Source organism: Somniosus microcephalus, chromosome 27 (genome assembly GCF_052327205.1).
Source record: "Somniosus microcephalus isolate GS21.2 chromosome 27, FLI_Smic_1.0, whole genome shotgun sequence".
Taxonomy (NCBI): domain Eukaryota; kingdom Metazoa; phylum Chordata; class Chondrichthyes; order Squaliformes; family Somniosidae; genus Somniosus; species Somniosus microcephalus.
The window spans coordinates 5,437,647-5,461,525 of NC_141013.1; the positions used below are offsets into that span (position 1 = coordinate 5,437,647).

The following is a 23,879-nucleotide window of genomic DNA, read 5'->3' on the forward strand; positions in this document are numbered from 1 at the left end:
CCGCTGGACTCTCCAGGAATTAAAGTTTAATCGCTGCTAAAAATCGCAGGGCTATTTATATAAAAAAAAAAAAAAAATTCTATTAAATTGTGCGTTCATTAAATTTCCTTTGACCACTTTCGTTGATTAGTTATAAAAATATTGGAGCTGGGGGGTTGGATAAAAATGTCTGAGTGGGCGGGGCAGTTGGAGGGAGGAGGTCATGTGATGAAACCTCCTGGAATATGCCCAATCAGAGTTGGCGACTCGAGCGCGTGGTTAATAAGTTGCGCGCGTCCAGATGACGCCATCAGGGTCCGGCTTTGCCATTTGAAATTAGGCCCCCGCTCCTCTGGTGTGGGCAACGTTCCTGTGCCTGAATTTAGGCAATTAAACCGTTCCTGCAAAATTGACCCTTTAGTGTTTTGAGGACGAGGAAGTACATCGAATATACGGCACAGAAACGGGCCATTCGGCCCAACCAGTCCATGCCAGCGTTTTATGCTCCACACGATCCTCCTCCCATCCTTCCTCATTTAATGCTATCGCCAGAACCACCTATTCCCTTCTCCCTCATATGCGTATCTAGTTTCCATTACAGTAGTGACTGCACTTCAAAAAAAAAAAAAAAAAAGTAACTTCATTGGCTGGAAAGCACTTTGGGACGTCCGGTGGTAGTGAAAGGCGCTATAGAAATGCAAGTCTGTCTTTCTTTCCTCTCAACCACTCCCTGTGGCAGTGAGCTCCACATTCTTACCACTCTCTGGGTGAAGAAGTTTCTTCTGAATTCCCTATTTGATTTCTTGATGACTGACTGACTATCTTATATTGATGGCCTCTAGTTTTGCTCTACCCCACAAGTGGAAACATTGTCTACTCTGTCAAAAGCTTTCTTAATTTTAAACACCTCTATTAGGTCACCCCTCAGCCTTCTCTTTGGCCCAGCCTGATCATCCTTTCCTGATAGGTATAACTTCGTATTTCTGGTATCATCCTTGTAAATCTTCTCTGCACCCTCTCCAGTGCCTCTATATCCTTTTTATAGTATGGTGACCAAAACTGTTCACAGTACTCCACAGTAAACCAAAGTTTGATGCAAGCTTAACATTACTTCTCTACTTTTCAATTCTATCCCTCTAGCAATAAACCCTAGTGCTTGGTTTGCTTTTGTTACGGCCTTGCTAACCCGTGTCGCTACTTTTAATGATGTGTATTTGCACTCCCAGATCCCTTTGCTCTTCTACCCCATTTAGATTCTTATTTTTTGAGTAATATATGACCTCCTTATTTTTCTTAACAAAATGTAATGCACTAATGTTGAAATTCATTTGCTAATTGCACTTGCTCATTCTGTAATTTTATTAATCACAGAAATCACAGAAACCCCACAGTGCAGATAGAGGCCATTTCGGCCCATCGAGCCTGCACCGACACATATCCCACCCGATCCCCGTAACTCCTACACCAACACATATCCCACCCTATCCCCGTAACCCCACATATTTAATCCCCCTAACACTAAGGGTCAATTTATCATAGCCAATCAACCTAACCTGCACATCTTTGGACTGTGGGAGGAAACCGGAGCACCCGGAGGAAACCCACGCAAACACGGGGAGAATGTGCAAACTCCACACAGACAGCTGCCCGAGGCCGGATTCGAACCCGGGTCCCTGGCGCTGTGAGGCAACAGTGCTAACCACAATGCCACCGTGCTGCCCAATGTCATCTTGTAATTTGTTGCAGTCTTCCTCAGTGTTGACTATCTCTCTTTCTCCCCCCCCCCCCCCCCCCCCCCACCAAATTTGGCGGTGTCCACAAATTTAGAAATTTTTGTTTTTGATTCCAAAGCCTAAATCTTTAATATGATGTGGGAACAACAGTGGTCCCAGCACTGATCCTTGTGGGACCCCACCTTCTGCCACTCTGAATGGCTACCCTTTACCCCTGCTCTCTGCTTTCTGTCTTTCAGCCAGCCAGCTATCCATTCTGCTACTCACCCCCTGACTCCGCATGCTCTGACCTTATTCATTAATTGAAAGAAACAATTGAATAAAATCTGCGGCGTTCGATGTTTCTGGAGAGCTTTACACATAACTCTTTAGTGCCACCTCCTGATTTCAGGCTAGATTACCACAGCTTTACTACAGAATGCAGCAGGACGGACAGCTATACAGTATGTTAAGTGCATGTCTATAATTAACGTCAGATTTCCTGGTGAACTAGCAATTCGTTCCAGGTTTGAACTAATTATGCCACAATTAATGTTTAACTGTGTCGGGATTACACTGACAGATGCTGCTAGCATAGAAATAAAAAAGAACTTGAATTTATATAATAAGACCTCATCACATCTCGGTGTGCTGAAATGCTTTACAATCAATAGATTGCTTTTTGGAGTGAAGTAACTGATCTATAAAGAAAGAACTTGCATTTATATAGCACCTTTCATAAACTCAGGATGTCCTGAAGTGCTTTACAACCAGTTAAGTACTTTTTGAAGTCTAGTCTTGTAGGGAAACGTGACAACCAATGAGCGCACAGCAAGGTCCCACAAACAGCAATGTAATAATGACCAGATAATCTGTTTATTTTAGTGATATTGGCAGAAGGTTATATATTAGCCAGGGACACCGGGGAGAACTCCCCCTGCTCCTCTTCGAAATAGTGCCATGGGATGTTTTGCATCCACCCGAGAGAGCAGATGGGGCTTTGGTTTAACGTCTCGTCCAAAAAACAGCTCCTCGGACAGTGCAGCATTCCCTTAGTACTGCACTGGGAGTGTCGGACTAGATGGGACCCTGAAGGGTGCCTCAGTTGTGTCAATGAAATGCTGGAGCTGAAATACTGCAACCTCAAGGCCAGCCTAAGACGCTCAATTGCACGCAAGAATGTTTGAAATCAATCAAAAGTCCCTTCGCCATCAATCTTAAAGTCACTGGCTGCCGTCCCTTTAAAACGCTTCTTGATCTAAAGTTCAGGGCCGCAACACCGATCTCCCAATTTACATGGGTGTCCTTCTAATGAGATGTTCAGCCTGTGTCCTGGCAGGAAACTGATGTCGGAAAGGGGCTTTCTCCTCCATCTGATTTAATTGCCCACTTGTTGCAGGTCGGTGCTTTCTCTACTGCCCGTTTGGCCGTTGGAAGTGTGCTTTTTGCACCCGTTCACCCCTCACCCCCTGTGCTCGCTGGCCTACATTGGCTACCAGTCTGGCAATGCCTCGATTTTAACATTCTCATCCTTGTTTTCAAATCCCTGCATGGCCTCGCTCCCTCCTTATCTCTAACCTCCTCCAGCCCCACAGCACTCAGATATCCACGCTCCTCCAACTCTGGCCTCTTGCGCAGCCCCGATTTTCATCGCTCCACCATTGGCGGCCGTGCCTTCAGCTGCCTGGGCCCCGAGCTCTGGAATTCCCTCCCTAAACCCTCTCTGCGCCTCTCTCCTCCTTTAAGACTCTCCTTAAAACCTACCTCTTTGACCAAAGTGTTTGCTCACTTGTCCTAATATCTCCTGATGTGGCTCGGTGTCAAATTTTGTTTGATAATCGCTCCTGTTAAGCACCTTGGGACGTTTTACTAGGTTACAAGTTGCTGCATAAATACAAGCTGTTGTTACTAACAACTACCTTTTAAGCAACGGCTTTTAAATACTTAAATTTGAGAGTGACTAACAATTTGACGTTTTTTTATAATTTGTTTTTCATTTTTCATGCAAATTGAACTTTCCAGCGAAGTGTATAAAAGGAAATGTTTTCTCTTTATTTGTAATTCTGTACAAGCTTCAGAATTGATTATGGTTGCTGTTCGTCATTTTTTAAATTGTTATTCATTGCTTTAAATAATGCACGATGCACTAAATTTACTTCATAGCAAATGTTCCTCACTCCCTCCCCCTCCGGTGTGTGCATGAATACTTAACAGTCCTATGCAAATTGTTCCATTCATCATTCTATGTCATCCAGACTAATGAATGATTAAAGATGATCACTGGGCCTTAAACTCAACAGAAGCTGGCTGCGATCAAGGAGGGCAGAAGCAAAATACTGCAGCTGCTGAAAGACCGACTTGTATTTCTACAGCGCCTTTCACGACCGCCGGACGCCCCAAAGCACTTTAAAGCCACTGATATACTTTTTGAAGTGTGGTCACTATTGTAATGTAGGAAACGCGGCAGCCAATTTGCGCGCAGCAAGCTCTCAAACAGCAATGTGATAATCACCAGATAATCTTTTTTTTAAATGATGTTGGTTGAGGGATAAACATTGGCCCCAGGACACCGGGGGATAACTGCCCTGCTCCTTCTGGAAATTGGAAATAAAAACACACAATGCTGGAAACACTCAGCAGGTCAGGCAATATATGTAGAGGGAGAAGCTGAGTTAACGTTTCAGGCTGATCACCTTTTACCTCTATTTCTCTCTCCATACATGCTACCTGACGTGCCGAGTGTTTCCAGCTTTTTGTACAAGTGAGTGAGTATTGGCATGCAAATTTCTGCTCCAGCATGAGAGATGAGGGGGAACCAGTGGATGTGGTGTATTTAGATTTTCAGAAGGCATTCGATAAGGTGCCACACAAGAGGTTCTTAAACAAATTAGGGCTCATGGGATTGGGGGTAATATACTAGCATGGACTGAGGATTGGTTAACGGACAGAAAACTAGAGTAGGAATAAACGGGTCATTTTCGGGTTGGCAGGCTGTAACTAGTGGGGTATCGCAAGGATCAGTGCTTGGGCCTCAGCTATTCACAATCTACATCAATGGTTTGGATGAGGGGACCAAATGTAATATATCCAAATTTGTTGTTGATATAAAGCTGGGTGGGAATGTAAGTTGTGAGGAGGATGCAAAGAGGCTTCAAGGGGATTTAGACAGGCTAAGTGAGTAGGCAAGAACATGGCAAATGGAATATAATGTGGAGAAATGTGAAGTTATCCACTTTGGTAGGAAAAGTAGAAAAGCAGAGTTTTTTTAAATGGTGAGAGATTGGGAAATATTGGTGTTCAGAGGGACCTGGGTGTCCTTGTACACGAATCACTGAAAGTTAACATGCAGGGACAGCAAGCAATTAGGAAAGCAAATGGTATGTTGGCCTTTATTACAAGAGGATTTGAGTATAAGAGTAAAGATGTCTTACTGCAATTATATAGGGCCCTGGTGAGACCACGCCTGGAGTATTGTGTATAGTTTTGGACTCCTTACCTAAGGAAGGATATACTTGCCATAGAGGGAGTGCAACGAAGGTTCACCAGACTGAATCCTGGGATGGGGGGATTGCCCTATGAGGAGAGATTGAGTAGACTAGGTCTATATTTGCTAAAGTTTAGAAAAATGAGAGGTGATCTCATTGAAATATACAAAATTCTTACAGGGCTTGACAGGGTAGATGCAGGGAGGATGTTTCCCCTGGCTGGGGAATCTAGAACCAGGGGTCACAGTCTCAGAATAAGGGGTCGGCCATTTAGGACTGAGATGCGGAGAAATTTCTTCACTCAGAGGGTGGTGAATCTTTGGAATTCTCTGCCCCAGAGGGCTGTGGAGGCTCAGTCGTTGAGTATATTAAAGATAGAGATCGATAGATTTTTGAATATTAAGTGAATCAAGGATGTGGGGATAGTGCAGGAAAGTGGAGTTGAGGTTGAAGATCAGCCATGATCTTATTGAATGGCAGAGCAGGCTCGAGGGGGGCCGAATGGCTGACTCCTGCTCCTATTTCTTATGTTAATTTGCTGCAAATGATGTTGGTTGTAAGTTTGAATATGTGTTGGGGCTGCAACCAATGTTCCCTTTAATTTTTTTTTTTGTGTGTGCGCGCGGCCCATTCAAATTTTCCGCGCATGCGCGGTTTTGCCGTTCAAAAGCCGGTGAGCAGCCTGCGCCGGACCTTCAGGCAACCGCGCGGCTTAAAGGGAACATGGCTGCAACACAGTTAAAAAGGCAGATGTCATAAACCATGTGATGACATGTAGATGCTCTGAGTGTTGCACTTTTGACTATATATATACATAATATACAAATTGCATGAAAAGTTATGTCTTTTTAAATGTTGAATTCTGGTACAGTCCCCACCACTTACACCGTCCCCACTTATGAACAAGCCACCTGTAGTTGGGCAAATGGCACTCACAGTATGTCAATCACACAGGTGCTGCATGAACCGTATTTAGCCCGCCGACTATTTTGTGCAGCTCCGTACCGGCGTTCCGCGTGAGCTGTGCTTTGTTCTGCGCGGCCTGTTTCTTTTAATGCGCGGTCCCTTTAAATTTCTGCACATGCACCTGAGTTTACAGTGTAACAGCCAGTGAGCGGCCTTGCGCGGGACTGTTGAGATTGCCGCGCACCTTAGCGGGAACATTGCTCAGTACTCGCCGAATTGAGAGCTCCGCTCATTCCGGGCAGTGTCAGCTCTTCGGGCAGCCTCGGTCAGCTGTTCGCTTGGTTGATGACTGCGGGAGGTAGTCTGAATGTTGGGGGTAGCTTCAGTCAGCTGTTTGCACTGTTAACAACGGGTGTTATTTAATTGCTGCAACCTATTGTGGTTTTACCGTCTATTGCGGGCAAATCGCGTTAGCACGAACACGCCCGCTGTACACGGTGGGGACTGTAACTTAACTTGTTTTGGGCTTGACCCTTTTCTTCGAAACTCCGAGGAAGGTCGTGATCCCCAAGCATCGACAGTCTGTTGTCTCCACCGATGCAGGCTGGCCTTTCTGCGTTTTTCCAGCTTTTTTCTGTTTCAGATTTCCGTCCCTTCGGCTTTTTAAGTGATTATTTCATTTGCTCGAATCGGCAATTCTGTAAACTCCTCTCCCCAATGGGTAGGATCACTGAGCCAGACAAGGCCATTCGGCCCATCGTGCCTGTGCCGGCTCTTTGAAAGAACTCTCCAATTGGTCCCACCTCCCCGCCCTGCTCTTTCCCCGTAGCCCTGCAAATTTTTCCCCTTCAAGTGATTTATTCAATTCCATTTTGCAAGTTACTGTTGAATCTGCTTCCACCGCCCTTTCAGGCAGCGCGTTCCAGATCACAACAACTCGCTGCGGAAACATTGTTTCCCTCTGGTGCTTTTCTGTGTCAGTGTAACTCCGCAGGCGTGGTGGAAAGGCGAGATTTTTGTTTTCAAATCTTTTATCGACTTACTTTTGAGCTGACAAAATATTTCAGATGAAACTAAATCTATAGACAGCCAAGAGTAAGAAATTGCTGCGGGCACGGGAGTCTGATCAGGCGGGTACTCTCTCTGATCCCAGTTCTCTTGCATTCTTCTCCGCCCCCCCCCCCCCCCCCCCAACTGCTGCTCTGCCCCTCGCTACCTTTCACACCTCCTTTCTCCTTGCATTCTATCTCCTTTCAAATCTTTTATGGGCTCAAGAATAACTGGAACAAAAGATTGCAAAGGTAACTGTGTGTAATGTGTTCAGGATATTGCTTTTAATATTTTACCTCTTCTTTTCCCCCCCCTTAGTGAGAGAATCTAGTATGAAATTACAACAAGTGTCTCAGGTAAGACTTTATTTAAAAAAAAAAAAATCCTCATTTTTTTTTTGTTTCGCTGACTTAATTCTGCCTATTTTGATGTGATGTATCCTCCCTCTCAGCGGTATGCCTCATTGTTCCGTCATTCAGTGTTCTGGTGCAATAATGCACAACACTACCAGGTCACCCTCGATCTTTTACCGTTGAACTTTCCGATCCTCTGGCCCTGACCTTTTGTGCATCCCCGCCCCTGCTCCCTCCCCACCCCCCCCCCCACCCATTTCCATTTCCCTCCCCTCCACCACCCACCCCACCCATTCTGTTTCTCCCTTCCCCTTTCCATTGACCCCCCCCCCCCCCCCCCAATACAAATTGTTGGTGGGACTAAAATTTTTTTTTTTTATTTGTTTATGGGATCTGGGCATCGCTGGCGAGACCAGCATTTATTGCCCATCCCTAATTGCCCTTGAGAAGGTGGTGGTGAGCCGCCGCTTTGAACCCCTGCAGTCTGTGTGATGAAGGTGGAAAGGCTTTGGGGAGTCAGGTGGTGAGATACATGCCGCAGAATACCCAGCCTCTGACCTGCTCTTGTTGTCACAGTATTTATGTGGCTGGTCCAGTTAAGTTTCTGGTCAATGGTTGCATCCAACATGATGTTGGGGGATTCGGCGATGGTAATGCCATTGAATGTCAAGGGGCGGTGGCTAGACTCTCGCTTGTTGGAGATAGTCATTGCCTGGCACTTGTGTGGCAGGTAACATTCACACCACACATCAGCCCAAGCCTGAATGTTGTTCAGGTCTTGCTGCATGTGGGCATGGACTGCTTCATTATCTGAGGAGTTGTGAATGGAACTGAACACTCCATGAATAAGGAGGTTGATGAGTTGCACCAAGATGCCTTCTTGCACCTACTTGTGGCTGGTTGCCGAGTAGCCAGAGTGACCACCGGCCTGATGATTCAGTAAGGTGCTCGAGGAACTCCTTTTAAAAGCAGCTCCCTCCTCCAGTTCAATAACTAGGATGATAACAACTTGAATCAGATATTTAGCTGTTTTAGGAGGTTACTTTTTGTGTTAATGCATTTCTTCGCCTCAAAATATGTAGTTATTTCTGAAATGAGCAGTTTTTGAGGGCAGTTCTTCTATAGATGTGATTTGCTCGTAAGTAGAAATTGACTCTTGAAAATTGTGGGTTTTTTCTTTCTTGATGGCCTGGTTGGAGTGTCTCGTCTCTCCATATTTCCAGCTGCCCCAACACTTTCATCTTATTGCTTTCCACACTCGCTGTCACAATGTTTTGAGTGTTAAGTTACTGAAATCATGGCAGGGAAAAGAGAATGGAATGATGAGAAATACAAAGCAATCTGTGGGGGGAAAAAAAAGGCAAGAATGAATAGGTATCTTGGTGCAGTGCTTGGGGTGCGAGTGTTTTACTGTGATTCTCCCACAAGGGCGTTGCCTGGTTCTTGGGACTGAGCGCACAAGGGAGGCTGACGAGTTGCACCTACTAGTGACTGGTTACCGAGTAGCCAGAGTGCGCACTGGCCTGATGATTCAGTAAGGTGCTCGAGGAACTAAAGCAGACAAATAACACAGGAAATGAAGAGTGTTTAATGGAGTGACAAAACAAGGGTAAAGAACAATGAGGGGAAACTCGCCTTAGTTGGGATCAGTGACTGAGACGGTTTCATCTCTAAGACTAAGCACTAGAAACTTGTTTGGCATGTGATTAGAAAATCCTGGGGGTGAAATTGGGTGCCTTTGCCCCTCCAGCCTGGGCGTTAATGGGGCACAAATGGCTTTGCGACCCGGTGTGGTGCTGACATCAAGTGGGAGTTTTGTGGCGGCGCTATGGCATTGCGCCCCGATCTCCTCCTCCCAAAGATCCTGACGTCATCACCGTGCGCAGCGCCCCGGATCCGAAATTGACTTCCGCCCCTTGCAGCAGCGCCGGTCGAAAACACCAAGAGCTGCAGGAGGCGTGCCATCGGGCGGCCGGCCGCCTCGGGGGCGACGATTGATTTAAAGGCGAGGTGGCCGAGGTAAGTGGGGGGGGGGCATAAAAAAATCCTTACCCTTTCCTGTTCTAGTTTTTTTCCGAGGGTTCCTGCCCGCGATCGATCCGCCCGGCGCCCTGCTTGAATGCGCTACTGAAGTCTCTGCCCCGCTGTCCGACGTTAGCGCCCTAAGAGGGAAGTGGAGCACTTGATTCAGCACGCCACTTCCCTCTTGGGGCGCTAAAACTCAGTTACACGGTTGCCGGCACTAAAGTTAGCATCCAGGCGATGTTAGCGCCCCAAAATGGTCGATACCGAATTCCCCCCCCCCCCCCCCCCGTATTTAAACAGGATGACTTCATTTTTGTTCCCTTAAATATGAAGTTTTATAAATAATTTTTTTTTATACAGGCTGCTGAAATGTCACACAAAGTAGATCAAAGGCATTTTCACGCTGAAACAAGTCTAGCCCAGAGTCAGAAGGAACAACACATTATAAAGGTATGATTATAATGTGTTCTCTAAAGAGATTTAAACAGCTAATGTGTCCCTTTTTTTTGTAATCTCTTGCCTCTAACCATCGCACGGATAAAATATTTATTTTGGTTTAATGCAGCCCTTGGATGGCGATCAAATGTTGAAATTCTGTCAGTGGAATTGCAAGGCTTAGCAACGTGGGATTTCGTTTTAAATTGCAGAAGTTGTGTTCTGCCAAATGGCAAACTTGTCTCTGTTTAAACTGACTCTCTTGGCTTGACGTGGTGGATTATCCTTCGAGGTTTGGGTGGGACCAATGACCAGGGGAAGCAGCTATGCCTGAGGGAAAGAATTGGCTCAACAAAGGGAATAGAGGGTGCGACTAAAATAATAGATGGGGATTGGAAACAGAGCGTAGCGATCTTGGGTGGAAGGGGCACAGGAACTCATGATTGAGATGGCTAACTGTGGAAGGAACAGGCTTGATGGGCTGACTGGCTTTTTTGTGAGCTTTCTCATCAGTGATAAAACTTGTAACCCATCACTAATCTTTGTTACCAACAGCAGTAGATTTTAAACGAGCTGCTATTTTAAGATTGTCCTCTGAAGAAAGACTTTTCTATAGAACTCTGGCATTGCTTATGTTGTGTAAGTAGAAAAAAGAAAGAACTTGCATTTCTATAGCGCCTTTCACAACCTCAGGACGTCCCAAAACGCTTTACAGCCAATGACGTGCTTTTGAAGTGTAGTCACTGTTGTAATGTAGGAAACCGTGGCAGCCAATTTGCACACAGCAAGCTCCCACAAACAGCAATGTGATAATGACCAGATCGTCTGTTTTAGTGATTTTTATTAAGGGATAAATGTTGGCCAGGACTCCCCTGCTCTTCTTTGAAATAGTGCCACGGCATCTTTTACATCCACCTGAGAGAGCAGATGGGACCTCGGTTTAACGTCTCATCCAAATGACGGCACCTCCGACAGTGCAGCACTCCCTCAGCACTGCACTGGAGTGTCAGCCTAGATCTTGTGCTCAAGTCCCTGGAGTGGGGTTTGAACCCACAACCTTCTGACTCAGACGAGAGTGCGACCCACTGAGCCATGGCTGACACCTTAATAGAGTACAGATGTAGTGTGATGTAGACGGGGAATCCTGAGGACTTGGTACACCACCTGGCAGGTAGACTTGTTCACTGTACGTTAATTAGGATTGAGGAAATTTATTTTAACAGTAAAACTAGGGAAGGGCGGGTCTTCAAATAACTGCTCCCGATTGGTGTGTAGACAGGAATAGAATCATAGAATGATACAGCACTGAAGGAGGCCATTCGGCCCATCATGCCTGTGCCGGCTCTTTGGTAGAGCTGTTCAATTAATCCCACTCTTCAGCTCTTTCTCGGTAGCCCTGCACATTTCTCCCCTTCAAGTATTTAAGTCAATTCCCTTTTGAAAGTTACTATTGAATCTGCTTCCATCAACCTTTCAGGCAGCGCATTCCAGATCATCATAACTCGCTGTGTAATAAAAAAAATCTCTCCTCCCCTCCCTTTATTTTGCCTATTGCATTAAGTTGTGTTCTCTGGTTACCGACCCTCCTGCTAGTGGAAACAGTTTCTCCCTGTCTACTCTATCAAAACCCCTCATGATTTTATACATCTCTATAAAATCTCCTCTTAACCTTCTCTGCTCTAAGAATATTTCTGTATTATGCAAATTGTGCATTGGGGCGAAGCATTCCGGCTAATTCAAACCTCAATTTAATTCTCATTCCTAAATCCTGAACCTTTGCCCGTGCTAGTTTTAATTCATAAGGATTCTTTTCTTCAGTGTGACCAATGTTCCCTCTAAGGATGTGAAGGCCTTAGAGAGGGTGCAGAAAAGATTTACGAGAATGGTTCCAGGGATGAGGGACTTCAGTTACATGGATAGACTGGAGAAGCTGGGGTTGTTCTCCTTGGAGCAGAGAAGGTTGAGAGGAGATTTGATAGAGGTGTTCAAAATCATGAGGGGTCTGGACAGAGTAGATAGAGAGAAACTGTTCCCATTGGCGGAAGGGTCGAGAACCAGAGGACACAGATTTAAGGTGATCGGCAGGAGAGCCAGAGGCGATATGAGGAAAAACTTTTTTTATGCAGCGAGTGGTTAGGATCTGGAATGCACTGCCTGAGAGGGTGGTGGAGGCAGACTCAATCGTGGCTTTCAAAAGGGAATTGGATAAGTACCTGAAGGAAAAAAATTTGTAGGGCTACAGGGAAAGGGCGGGAGAGTGGGACTAGCTGAAGTGCTCTTGCAGAGAGCCGGCATGGGCTCGACGGGCCGAATAGCCTCTTTCTGTGCTGTAACTGTTCTATGATTGAGTGTTTTGGGCCGCGCGGCCCATTCAAGCTTCCGCGCAGGCGCGTTTTTTGCATTGTGAAGTCAGCTCTAAGGATAAGGGGTAAGCCATTTAGGACAGAGATGAGGAGGAATTTCTTCACCTAGAGAGTGGTGAACCTGTGGAATTCTCTACCACAGAAGGCAGTTGAGGCCAATTCATTAAATATATTCAAGAAGGAGTTAGATATATTTCTTAAGGCTAAAGGGATCAAGGGGTATGGGGAGAAGGCAGGGACAGGGTACTGAATTTGGATGATCAGCCATGATCTCATTGAATGGCGGAGCAGGCTCGAGGGGCCGAATGGCCTACTCCTGCTCCTATCTTCTATGTTTCTATGTAAGCTCACCAGCTGCGCGGGACCTCGAGACAGCTGCGCGGCTTAAAGGCAACGTTGAATGTGACTATTTGAGGATTAATGAGATTACAGGGTACATGACAAACACTTTGCACCGAGATACAGCTGGCAGCTCTGGATACACGAGCGCTTGTTTTACGTTCTTTTAATTCCCTACTCTTCATTTAACAGCACGGTTCAAGTGAAGGTTTAACCTCATCAACTGCAGCTTTAAAAAGGAAAAATGCACACATAAGTCACCGTTTTGAAATTAGTTTTAAAGAACATCAGGCAGGCGTCTTAAGACGGCTCCAAGCTTCCATTTTGAGCTTGCTTTGATTTTTGTTTTGTTTTGGAACAACTTGTGCAGAATTCTTTTTGTAAAATAAAAGTCCCTTCAGATGTGTGATGAAGTACAGCAAGTCCTTTATCTGCAGGCTGATGTATTTGAAGGGGAAAACGAAGTGTGTTCATTGCAGTCATAATTAGATGTTGAAAATTAAGTGCTGTAGGAAATTGTGCACAAGTGCAAAACCATGATAGTTTTCTTAATGAATTACTGCCTACATATCATGTATCTAAATGTGCATTGCTTGTTAATTAATGCAGATGTAGGAGCTGTCATCTCTAATCCACCCCTAGTTTATAAGTAAGTGAAGATTGCAAAGGAGTCACAACAAGCGGCATAAATACAGCCATTTAGAATCTGATCATGAAATCCTCACTTGGTTCCTGTTTCTCATCTGCCTTATTACGTTTTTAGGGAGTTGTCAGCTATGGCTCAGTGGGCAGCACTCTTGCCTCCTGAGTTAGAAGGTTTGGGTTCAAGCCCCACTTCAGAGACTTGAGCACAAAAATCTAGGCTGACCCTCCCAGCGCAGTGCTAAGAGAGTGCTGCACTGTCGGAGGTGCCGTCTTTCACGTGAGATATTAAACCGTCTGCCCTTTCGGGTGAATGTGCAAGATCCTGTGGCACTATTTCAAAGAAGAGCAGGGGGAGTTCTCCCCAGTGTTCTTGACTATATTTATCCCGCAACCAACACCTTTATAAAAAAAAAAAAAAAAAAAACCAGATTGTCCGATCATTATCACGTTGCTGATTGTGGGAGCTTGCTGGGTGCAAACTGGCTGCTGTGTTTCCTACATTATAACATTGACTGCAATTCAATTAGTACTTCATTGACTGTAAAGCGCTTTGGGATGTCTCGGTCGTGAAAGGTGTTATAAAAGTGCAAATCTTGCTTAAGCGTGCCGGGGAGAATCCTTCTGCATCTCGGCTGCCCTTTAATAGAAAGCTTGTCCCAGCTCAACTTCAACACTTGGATTTCTGCCTTCTGGGGGGGGGGAAAAAAAGCACAATTCGTTTACTTCGACCCCTTGCAGATTTTAACAGAAGAGTCAGGACAGTCAATAGCCATGGTTACGCAGGGCTGATGGACAGAATGCTCGTAAGCCACAAGGGGAGGAGTGGTTTCACGAGTTACTCTGTCGCGATTACCAGAAGATTCATTCAACTGACCGTTCACTGTTATTCAATTCACCTCCAGTGAGCTGACAGAAGTATAGTGTAGGTGGCGCAGAACTTCGTTGCATGGATAAATTCTGCAGTGGCACAATCCAATAATGTATCAACATGATCAAACTGGCCTGTCCAATCACAGGATATAACTAATGCATTTGCCGGGCAGTTCTTTAATGACCATAATAGAGATGGAAAGGGAGGAAAAAAAACATCTACAAGTGCTGGAAATTGAAATAATAGCAAAATGCTGAGCGTGCAAACTGGTCTGTCAGTAGAGAAGCAAGAGACTAATGTTTTAGTTCGATTCCCTTCGTCCTTCTAATGAAGCGTCCCCTCTTAAATGTCGATACAACTTTAGTCTCGATAGAAGCAAGTACGAAAGCAAAATACTGCGGATGCTGGAAATCTGAAATTAAAAGCAGAAAATGCTGGAAGTACTTCACAGGTGAGGCAGCATCCGTGGAGAGAGGAAAAACAGAGTTCACGTTTTGGGTGGATGACCTTTCGTCAGAAGCTAGCCAAATGTGTTGGATGTTTTTAATTCTGCAAGTTCATTACTGAGATGCAACTCTCTACATTCAAATATTTACAGCAATCATAATGGCAATAGTTATAGAAAAAAAGACTTTCATTTCTATAGCGCCTTTCACAACCTCAGGACGTCCCAAAGGCTTTACAGCCAATGAAGTACTTTTTTTGAAGTGTTGTCACTGTTGTAATGTGGGAAACACTGCAGCCAATTTGTGCACAGCAAGATCCCACAACCAGCGATATGGTAATGACCAGATTGTTGTTGCTGTTGATTGAAGGATAAATATTGGCTCGGATACCGGGGGACAATTCCCCCTGCTCTTCGAAATGGCGCGATGGGATCTTTCACATCCACTCAAGACGGGACCTCGGTTTAACGTGTCATTGTTTCCAACGCTGTTTGAGCGGGAGGTTGGCTCCTGAAATCGGACGACTTTGCATCCATTTTCTGCCTGGAAAGCTTGTGCAACGCAGTCCAATTTCCCTCCCTCTGCTTTATATAAAAAAAAAAAAAAAATACTGTATTATAAATTCTTAATTTATTTGTATAATCACATGTCCAGGACCTTCGGATTGAAAATGAGGAGCTCAAGGGAAAGTTGAAAAAGCTTCACCAAGAGCAGAAGGCATTCCTGGAGCGAGTCAGTGGACTTCAAAAGCAACTGAACCAGGTACAACAACAGCACCAACTTGTATTTATCCAGCACCTTCAACATAGTAAAATGTCCCGCGGCGCTTCACAGGAGCGATTATCCAACAAAGTTTGACACCGAGCCACAAGGAGATATTAGGACAGGTGGCCAAAAGCTTGGTCAAAGAAGGAGGTTTTAAGGAGCGTCTTAAAAGGAGAGAGAGGCGGAGAGGTTTAGGGAGAGAATTCCAGAGCTCGGGCCCCAGGCAGCTGAAGGCACGGCCGCCAATGGTGGAGCGATGGACATTGGGGATGAGCAAGAGGCCAGAGTTGGAGGAGCGCAAAGATCTCGGAGGGTTGTAGGGCTGGAGGAGTTCAGAGAGTTAGGGAGGGGCTGAGGCCATGGAGGGATTTGAAAACAAGGATGAGAATTTTAAAATCGAGGCATTGCCGGACCGGGAGCCAGTGTAGGTGAGCGGGATTTGGTGTGAGTTAGGGTACGGGCAGCAGAGCTTTGGCTGAACTCCAAGTTTTGTGGAGGGTGCAATGTGGGAGGCCAGCCAAGGGAGCAGTGGAATAGTCGAGTCCAGAAGCAAAGGCATGTGATAAAGGTAAGAAGTCACACAACACCAGGTTATAGTCCAACAGCTTTATTTGAAATCACAAGCCAGGTGACGAAGGAGCAGCGCTCCGAAAGCTTGTGATTTCAAATAAAGCTGTTGGACTATAACCTGGTGTTGTGTGACGACTTACATTTGTCCACCCCAGTCCAACTCTGGCATCTCCACACCATGTGATAAAGGAACATTGGGAAGAAGACATTTTTTAAAATTCTAGATTTGCACAGCAGGTCGGTCAGGCTTATTGTTTCTTTTGTGACCCTTCGGCCGAACGCAGTAGTCAGATTGGGCAAGTACGTCTCGGTATTAAGCATTGGATGAAGATATTTAAATTCTGCTTCAGATGCTGAATCGGATCTGTCTGCATTGCATGGCTGTTTGGCGGAACTCGGTAGTAATGACCAGGACTTGGGCAATTTCAAAGTTTTTCCAGATGACACAAGTAAACAGTGAGGTGGACTTCAGCAGGACACAGACAGACTGGTGAAATGGGCAGACACGTGGCAGATTAAATATAATGCAGAGAAGTGTGAAGTGATGCATCTCGGGAGGAAGAATGAGGGGAGACAGTATAAACTGAATGGTATAATTTTAAAGTGGGGGGGGGGAGGAGGGCAGGAACAGAGAGACCTGGGGAATCACATGCACAAATCTTTGAAGATGGCGGGATAAGTGGATCAGCCTGTTTAAAATTAAAAAAGCAGACCGGATCCTTGGTTTTATAAAGCCGAGGCATAGAGTGCAAAAGCAGGGAAGTTATGCTAAACCTTTATAAATCACTGGTTAGGCCTCGGCTGGAGTGTTGCGTCCAATTCTGGGCTTCACACTTTAGGAAGGATGTCGAGGCTTTGAAGAAGCTGCAGAGGAAATTGGTACCTGGGATGAGGGACTTCAGTTATGGGGCGAGGCTGGAGAAGCTGGGATTGTTCTCTAGAGCAGAGAAGGTTAAGGGGAGATTTAGTAGAGGTGTTCAAAATTATAAGGGGTTTTGATATGCAAATAAGGAGACACTGTTTCCACTGGTGGCTGGGTTGGTAACCAGAGAACACAGAGTTACGATATTTGGCAAAAGAACCAGTTGACAAAAGGGAGATGATCATTTTTTTCTGTAACGAGTTATGATCTGCAGTGCATTATTTGAAAGGGCGGTGGGAGCAGATTCAATAGTAACTTTCAAAGGGGAATTGGATAAATACTTGAAAAGGAGAAATTTGCAGGGCTAAGGGGCAAGAGCAGGGGGAGTGGGAATAATTGGAGAGCTCTTTCAAAGAGCCGGCACAGGGACGATGGGCCGAATGACCACCACCTGTGCTGTCATTCTAATATGTTATAGATACTTGATCCATGTGTCCTGATAATTTCATTTGAAATTGAACCTTGGCAGGTGCATATCAGGCAGGTGATTTACTAACTGCTGAAACATGAGTGAGGGATCTTCGACTGATGGCATCCTCTTGGGTCATTGTGAGCAACGTTCCTGCTAAGTTGCGCGGGGGCGCACAGCGGCCTGGGGGTCCCAAAATGAAATGAGCAATTGAAGACTATACTAATGAATTCCTGCTCACCAAGCAATTATAGCTGTTATTTCCTAGGAAATGATTCCTCGCCCCCATTACCACCTCGACAGCAACTTTCTACCTAAGCTGCTGAGTGACATTTGTAAATTTAATCCACGAAAACGACACCAAGTTAAAGTAACGAGAGCACTCTTCAGAAAATCTTTAATTACATACAGTACAAGGAATTTTACTATAAATTTTTGATAAATTAATCAAGATGCATGAACAAGTTATTCGTGGTTTAGCAATTGATTTTTAAGAGCAGGTAATGCTTTTTCTAAAAAAAATGAATCTAATCTACAGAACAGTGAATAGTTGAGTGATTATACGTTGTGATCCAAATGATTCGGCCTGGAGTCTTTATGCCATCATTTTGTGCTCAATGGCTTTTACTGCTGAAGATGAACAATTGTGAGATGGATTCTTTTTCCATCTCTGGTGTTTGTGTGTATGCCTGTCTCTCGCTGTGTATGCCTGTCTCTCGCTGTGTATGCCTGTCTCTCGCTGTGTATGCCTGTCTCGCTCTTTATCTTATTGATATTTCTATAGTCACTATTCCTCTCTCCTCCAAATAGACCACCCTACCTGCTCATCTTTCTCTTTCTATCCTCAATTTTGAAATGAAGGTTCTTTGTGTCGTTTCCTACTTCAACTCATTCTTTTCCGGGACCCGTAAAACTCTGGATCTCCTCTTCGTCCTCCAGTCTGTCCTTTCTCTAATGATCTACGGGCTTTTAAAACTTGAGTCTTGGCATCACCTCACCACCATTACCTCCTTGATTTACCTCGACTTCTCTCCAACTCTTTTCAACTTTGCCGATGTCCTGCATTATGGGCCTTGGATTTTCACCTCGGCTTTGTAGTAGTAAAAGAAAAAGTGACAAAGTTGGTTGGAAATAATCAGCAATTGGTTAGTTACTGACAATACAGCCAGAAAAAGCACTACTGTGAAGGACCTGAGATGAAAATGTAGTCAACATGAAGTGTGTATTCTACTTGATAGTCAAATTGTTGTTCCTGTTATACAGGAGAGCAAGTCAGTGGGAGACCTTCAGAGTGAGGTAAGTAACTTTTTTTAAGTTGTGTCAGTGTGAAATATCTAAATCCCAGAACCTGTTCTACATGCTCTTCGCTCTCCTAAGTCCTCACTCTGTTGAAATCGAGATTCACCCACTATCTCCTACTCTAACTCGTCGTTTCCCAGTTCCCGAGAGCTGTGAAACTAATTAATTCTCTCTATTTTCCCAGCCTCTTACAATCTTCAGGCTTTTAAAATGTGCATCGTCTAATTACTACTGCGGGACTTGATCTATCTCATCTTCTCTCTTAATCTTCCTGCTGTCGCCTCTCTCAGTAACAATAAACGCTTTAGAACCGTACTGTGTATTGTGGCACCTTTACCATTTTCATTTCTCACACAAGCCAGTGTTGTTGCTTTCCTGAGATGAGTTGGAAATTTACCGTCGGCTGCTGTTGAATTATGGACAGTGTTCTTTCTAGGTATTCGCTGGAAACTAACTGACAAGTGCAAGAGAATCCAACTCCGATGGGATGAAATTATTATTCCCGCAAGTTTCTGTTAGCTTTAACTTTCAGACCATTAAGCATCTGGAAAAAGAGGAGGCCATTTGGCTCCTCAAACCAGCTCCTTTCTCACAGCATACACCCATCATGGACTCTCGCTTCACCCAATCAATCTCCTGTGGAGAAGTTCTGCATCAATTCTCACTCGCCCCTAGGGTGAGCGCAAGTTAATTATGGATGAGGAAGGCCGTTCAGCCCATCTTGGCTCACCCATTCATATTGACCAAGTCCCCCTCCCCACCATTGCAGCAACCAAATGGTTCTTGAATTACTCCAGCGAGCGAAAGAGTTAACGTCAGAACTGACGAAAGGTCATCGACCTGAAATGTTAGCTCTGTTTCTCTCTCCACAGATGCTGCCTGACCTGAGTGTTTCCAGCATTTTCTGTTTTTATTTCAGATTTCCAGCAGCTGCAGAATTTTGCTTTTGTGTATTAGATTTTTGTTGGGCAAGGGTTACGGAACCAAGGCGGGCAGGTGGAGCTGAGGTACAGGTCAACCGTGATCTAATTGAATGGCGGAACAGGCTCGAGGGACTGAATGGCCGCCTCCTGTTCCTCTGTTTCTGATCTGTACCAAGTGGTAGCTCTACATTAGGTGATCAGTGATGTAAGAAAACTACTAGGCACTTGGTCTAAGCGTTAAACAAAGCTTTAATCAACTGTTTTACAACATGGAGGTCTAGTTGTGTCCTTCACTAGTTCCTGTTAAGAATGTCCTGCGCAAGCTGGGCCTGTGCCTGAGTATTTATACTCTCCCTGGACAGCGCCACCCGCAGGCCACTCAGTATTATTTCATAAGTAATTCTTTCATAAATGACTGATTCATGTCAATCAGTTTACAATCTGGTCCGTAAGATGTATTTTTGTGCATTTTTTAAAATTCGTTTTTTTAATGGGATGTGGGCGTCGCTGGCAAGGCCATCCCTAATTGCCCTCGAGAAGGTGGTGGTGAGCCGCCGCCTTGGACCGCTGCAGTCCGTGTGGTGAAGGTGCTCCCACAGTGCTGTTAGGGAGGGAGTTCCAGGATTTTGACCCAGCGACGATGAAGGATCGACGATAAATTTCTAAGTCAGGATGGTGTGTGACTTGGAGGTGGTGGTGTTCCCATGAGCCTGCTGCCCTTGTCCTTCTAGGTGGAAGAGGTCGCGGGTTTGGGAGGTGCTGCCGAAGAAGCCTTGGCGACTTGCTGCGGTGCATCTTGTAGATGGTACACACTGGAGACACGGTGCGCCGGTGGTGGAGGGAGTGAATGTTTAAGGTGGTAGAGGGGGTGCCAATCAAGCGGGCTGCTTTGTCCTGGATGGTGTCGAGCTTCTTGAGTGTTGTTGGAGCTGCACTCATCCAGGCAAGAGGAGAGTATTCCATCACACTCCATATTTTTATACCTTCTACATGGGGACACGTTGAACCTTAGTGATTGTTTGGACTCTAAATCTGAATGGTACTTGCACAGTGTGTGATTTATGGTACTCTGCTGTGTTCAATCTTCCAGAGACAGCAGCTGAAAAATCTATTGATGGTAAGAGACCGAGAGCAGGAAGACAGCTTGAAGACACTCGAGAGCCTGAGAGCAAAGCTTAAAAATTATGAGGTACGTGGACTTCTAGGCTGACATTTCGGGGCAAATACTAAATCAATCACAGTTGTGCTTCAAACGTCCAAACCCGTTGCTTCATTCATCGTTGCTATTAGGTTCTGTATCCTATTTTATCTGCTTTGTATTGCAAAGTATTTACAGCACAGAAACAGGCCATTCTGCCCAACAGGTCTGTGCCAGTGTTTATGCACCACATGAGCCTCCTCCCACCCTCTTCATCTCACCCTATCAGCAGTTCCTTCTATTCCTTTCTCCCTTGTACGTTTATCTAGGTTCCCCTTAAATGCATCCCTGCTATTCACCTCAACCACTCCCTGTGGTAGCGAGTTCCACATTCTCGCCACTCTCTGGGTAAAGAAGTTTCTCCTGAATTCCCTATTGGATTTATTAGTGACTAACTTTTATATATTTATGGCTCCCCTAGTTCTGGTTGCCCCCGCAAGTGGAAACACCTTCTCTGCGTCTACCCTATCGAACCCTTTCCTAATCTTGAAGACCTCTGTCTGGTCACCCCTCAGCCTTTGCTCATTTTTAGCGGGGGTGAGGGATAAAAGGTGGGCAGGAACCAGTAGTAGCATTGCACACACGCAACAGATAGGAATATGCTACAGATTGTAGTCACTCGAAATCTCGTGCAACAATTTCCAACCATTTTTAAAAAAAAAAAAGAGGGGATATGTAGTTCAAAATAGTTCAAAAATGAGAAAAGAGCCCTTGTCTTGTGTTGTGTAAGAAAGAGCGAGCAATGCTTTTGCTATTCTCTGGGTGTCCCGAAGTACCTGACACCCCATTAATTCTATTATTTTTGTAGCAAACACCAGCGATTGATTTGTGCAGAATAAATACGCTGAATGGCCAGTTAATTGACTTTCAATGGTTGTGAATGTGTGTTTACCAGGACACTGGGAGAACTCCTTTTGAACAGTGCCGTAGGAACTTTCATGTTCACCTGAACTGGCAGGTGGCGCATTCAGTGTCTCATCCAAAAGGTTGTGGGTTCAAACTCCACTCCCACAAGCCTGCACTGAAGTGTCTGCCTAGATTCTGTGCTCAAGCCCTGGAGTCAGGACTGCGTGCGCAGAGCAGTTTGGTTTTTTTTGCGGTTAATTTTTGCAAATTGTAACAGTCCCGGGTGAATTCACGTTTTATTTATCCTGTCTCTGCACCGGCCCACCTGACTCCGATGTTAATTAAAGATTGTAAATCTGTAATTTAAAAATACAACCGATTAATGCTGGAATCCGCATCTGTAAAGAGAAAAGGGATTATTGACCTTTTGGTCGTGTGAGCCTTCATTAGCTCAGTGAAGGTGACTCATCTGAAACATCAATCAGCTTTGGTTCTGTCTGTATTTGATTTGCAGCATTTGTGTTTATTTTTATTTTTTGAGTCAGCCTTGGCCTCTCGCCCGAGTCAGAAGGTCATGGGTTCAAGCCCCACTCCAGAGACTTGAGCACAAAAATCCAGGCCGACGCTCCAGTGCAGTGCTGAGGGAGTGCTGCACTGTCGGAGGGACAGTACTGAGGGAGTGCGCCGCACTGTCGGAGGGACAGTACTGAGGGAGTGCTGCACTGTCGGCGGGGCAGTACTGAGGGAGTGCTGCACTGTCGGAGGGGCAGTACTGAGGGGAGGGCTGCATCGTCTTTTGGACGAGGCGTTAAACCGAGGGACCTGTCTGCTGTCTTGAGTGGATGTAAAAGGTCCCACGGCACTTGAAAGAAGAGCAGGGGAGTTCTCCCCGGTGTCCTGATCAATATTATTTCTTCTTGGGCAGTCCCTCGGACCGAGGATGACTTGCTTCCACATTAAAAATGAGTTCGCAGGTGACTGATGAGTCAAATGCAGGACCTGCAGTCTCTGTTACAGGTGGGTGGGGTGCTTGGGTTGACATGCGCTGCCTGCGCTTGGCTTCCTCTTGCTCCCGGCGAAGAGACTCGAGGTGTTCGGCACCTTCCCAGATGCTTCGCCTCCACTTTGTGCGGTCTTGGGCCAGAGATTCCCAGGTGTCGGTGGGGATGTTGCACTTTTTCAAGGAGGCTTTGAGGGTGTCCTTGAAGCGTTTCCTCTGCCCACCTGGGCTCCCTTGCCGTGCCAGAGCTCCAAGTAGAGCGCTTGTTTTGGGAGTCTCGTATCGGGCATGTGGATGATGTGACCCATCCATCGGAGCTGATCGAGCGTGGTCAAAGCTTCGATGCTGGGGATGTTGGCCTGAGCAAGAACACTGACGTTGGTGCGCCTATCCTGCCAATGGATTTGCAGGATCTTGTGCATGCAGCGTTGGTGGCACCTCTCCAGTGCTTTGAGGTGCCTGCTGTACATGGTCCATGTCAATATTTATCCCTCAAACAACATCACTAAACCAGATTATCTGGTCATTTATCCCATTGTTGTTTGTGGGAGCTTGCTGTGCGCAAATTAGCTGCCACGTTTCCTACAGTTGCACTTCAAAAGTACTTCATTTGCTTCGAAGCCCTTTGCGGCGTCTCGAGGCTGTGAAAGGTGCTATCTAAATGCAAGTTTGTTCTTTTCATTTGACTCATAGTTTCTCTGACTATCTGTGCAAATTGCTGTTGTTGCAGCTGCTATGCATTTTAATGCGTCCTGTTTCAAGCTAGAGGCTGTGTACTGACTGTAACACAAACTAGTTACTATAGCAGCTGGCTGCTTTCTCCGTGGGCAGGTGGTTGAAGAGACCGAAGGGTATCTTTCACTTGTGGCTATCTCATTGTTTACTGTCCACATGAGCCACAGTCCAGATGCTTTGCTTCTCCTGTGCTGTGATTATGCAGTGATAGTGCCAAAATTAATTTGCGTGGTTAAGTCGATGGCTGCCAGTCACCTTGAATTAGTCCTGTTTTGAATGATATTTTCCCCCTTTTTTAGTGTTGGAAATTGTTGCAGGAGGTTTTTGAGTGATTGCAATCTGTAGCACCTTCCTATCTGTTCTGTGAGCACTGCTTTACCCCTCACGGCCACAAAAAGTGATTGCGTGGTATTTGTCACTGGCTTGAGTTTAAAAAAATAAATAAATTTGAGACTGATATCTAATTTTTGATTGCCATTGCTGAGAATTTGAACGCATTTTCCACTCTTGGCATTCTCTCTCTTGTGTGTGTCACACACTCCCAGGGGAGGTATAGCACAGTCCAAAATCAGAATATAGCATTCTGAATACTGTCCCAGTGAT

General features: G+C 45.4%; 1 protein-coding gene across 4 annotated transcripts in view; it reads left to right on the forward strand.

Annotated features, from left to right (window-relative positions):
• LOC147099934 (uveal autoantigen with coiled-coil domains and ankyrin repeats protein-like) overlaps positions 1–23,879 on the forward strand; it is a 173,460-nt gene that overhangs the window by 126,823 nt on the left and 22,758 nt on the right. For 3 of the 4 annotated variants that reach the window (XM_085968409.1, XM_085968405.1, XM_085968407.1), the window contains exons 9-13: positions 7,451–7,488; positions 9,871–9,960; positions 15,264–15,371; positions 18,539–18,571; positions 20,588–20,686. In XM_085968409.1, the coding sequence (XP_085824535.1) occupies positions 7,451–7,488; positions 9,871–9,960; positions 15,264–15,371; positions 18,539–18,571; positions 20,588–20,686 (368 nt within the window). The remainder of the gene's footprint in view (positions 1–7,450; positions 7,489–9,870; positions 9,961–15,263; positions 15,372–18,538; positions 18,572–20,587; positions 20,687–23,879) is intronic. The other variant, XM_085968408.1, reaches the window with a different exon arrangement.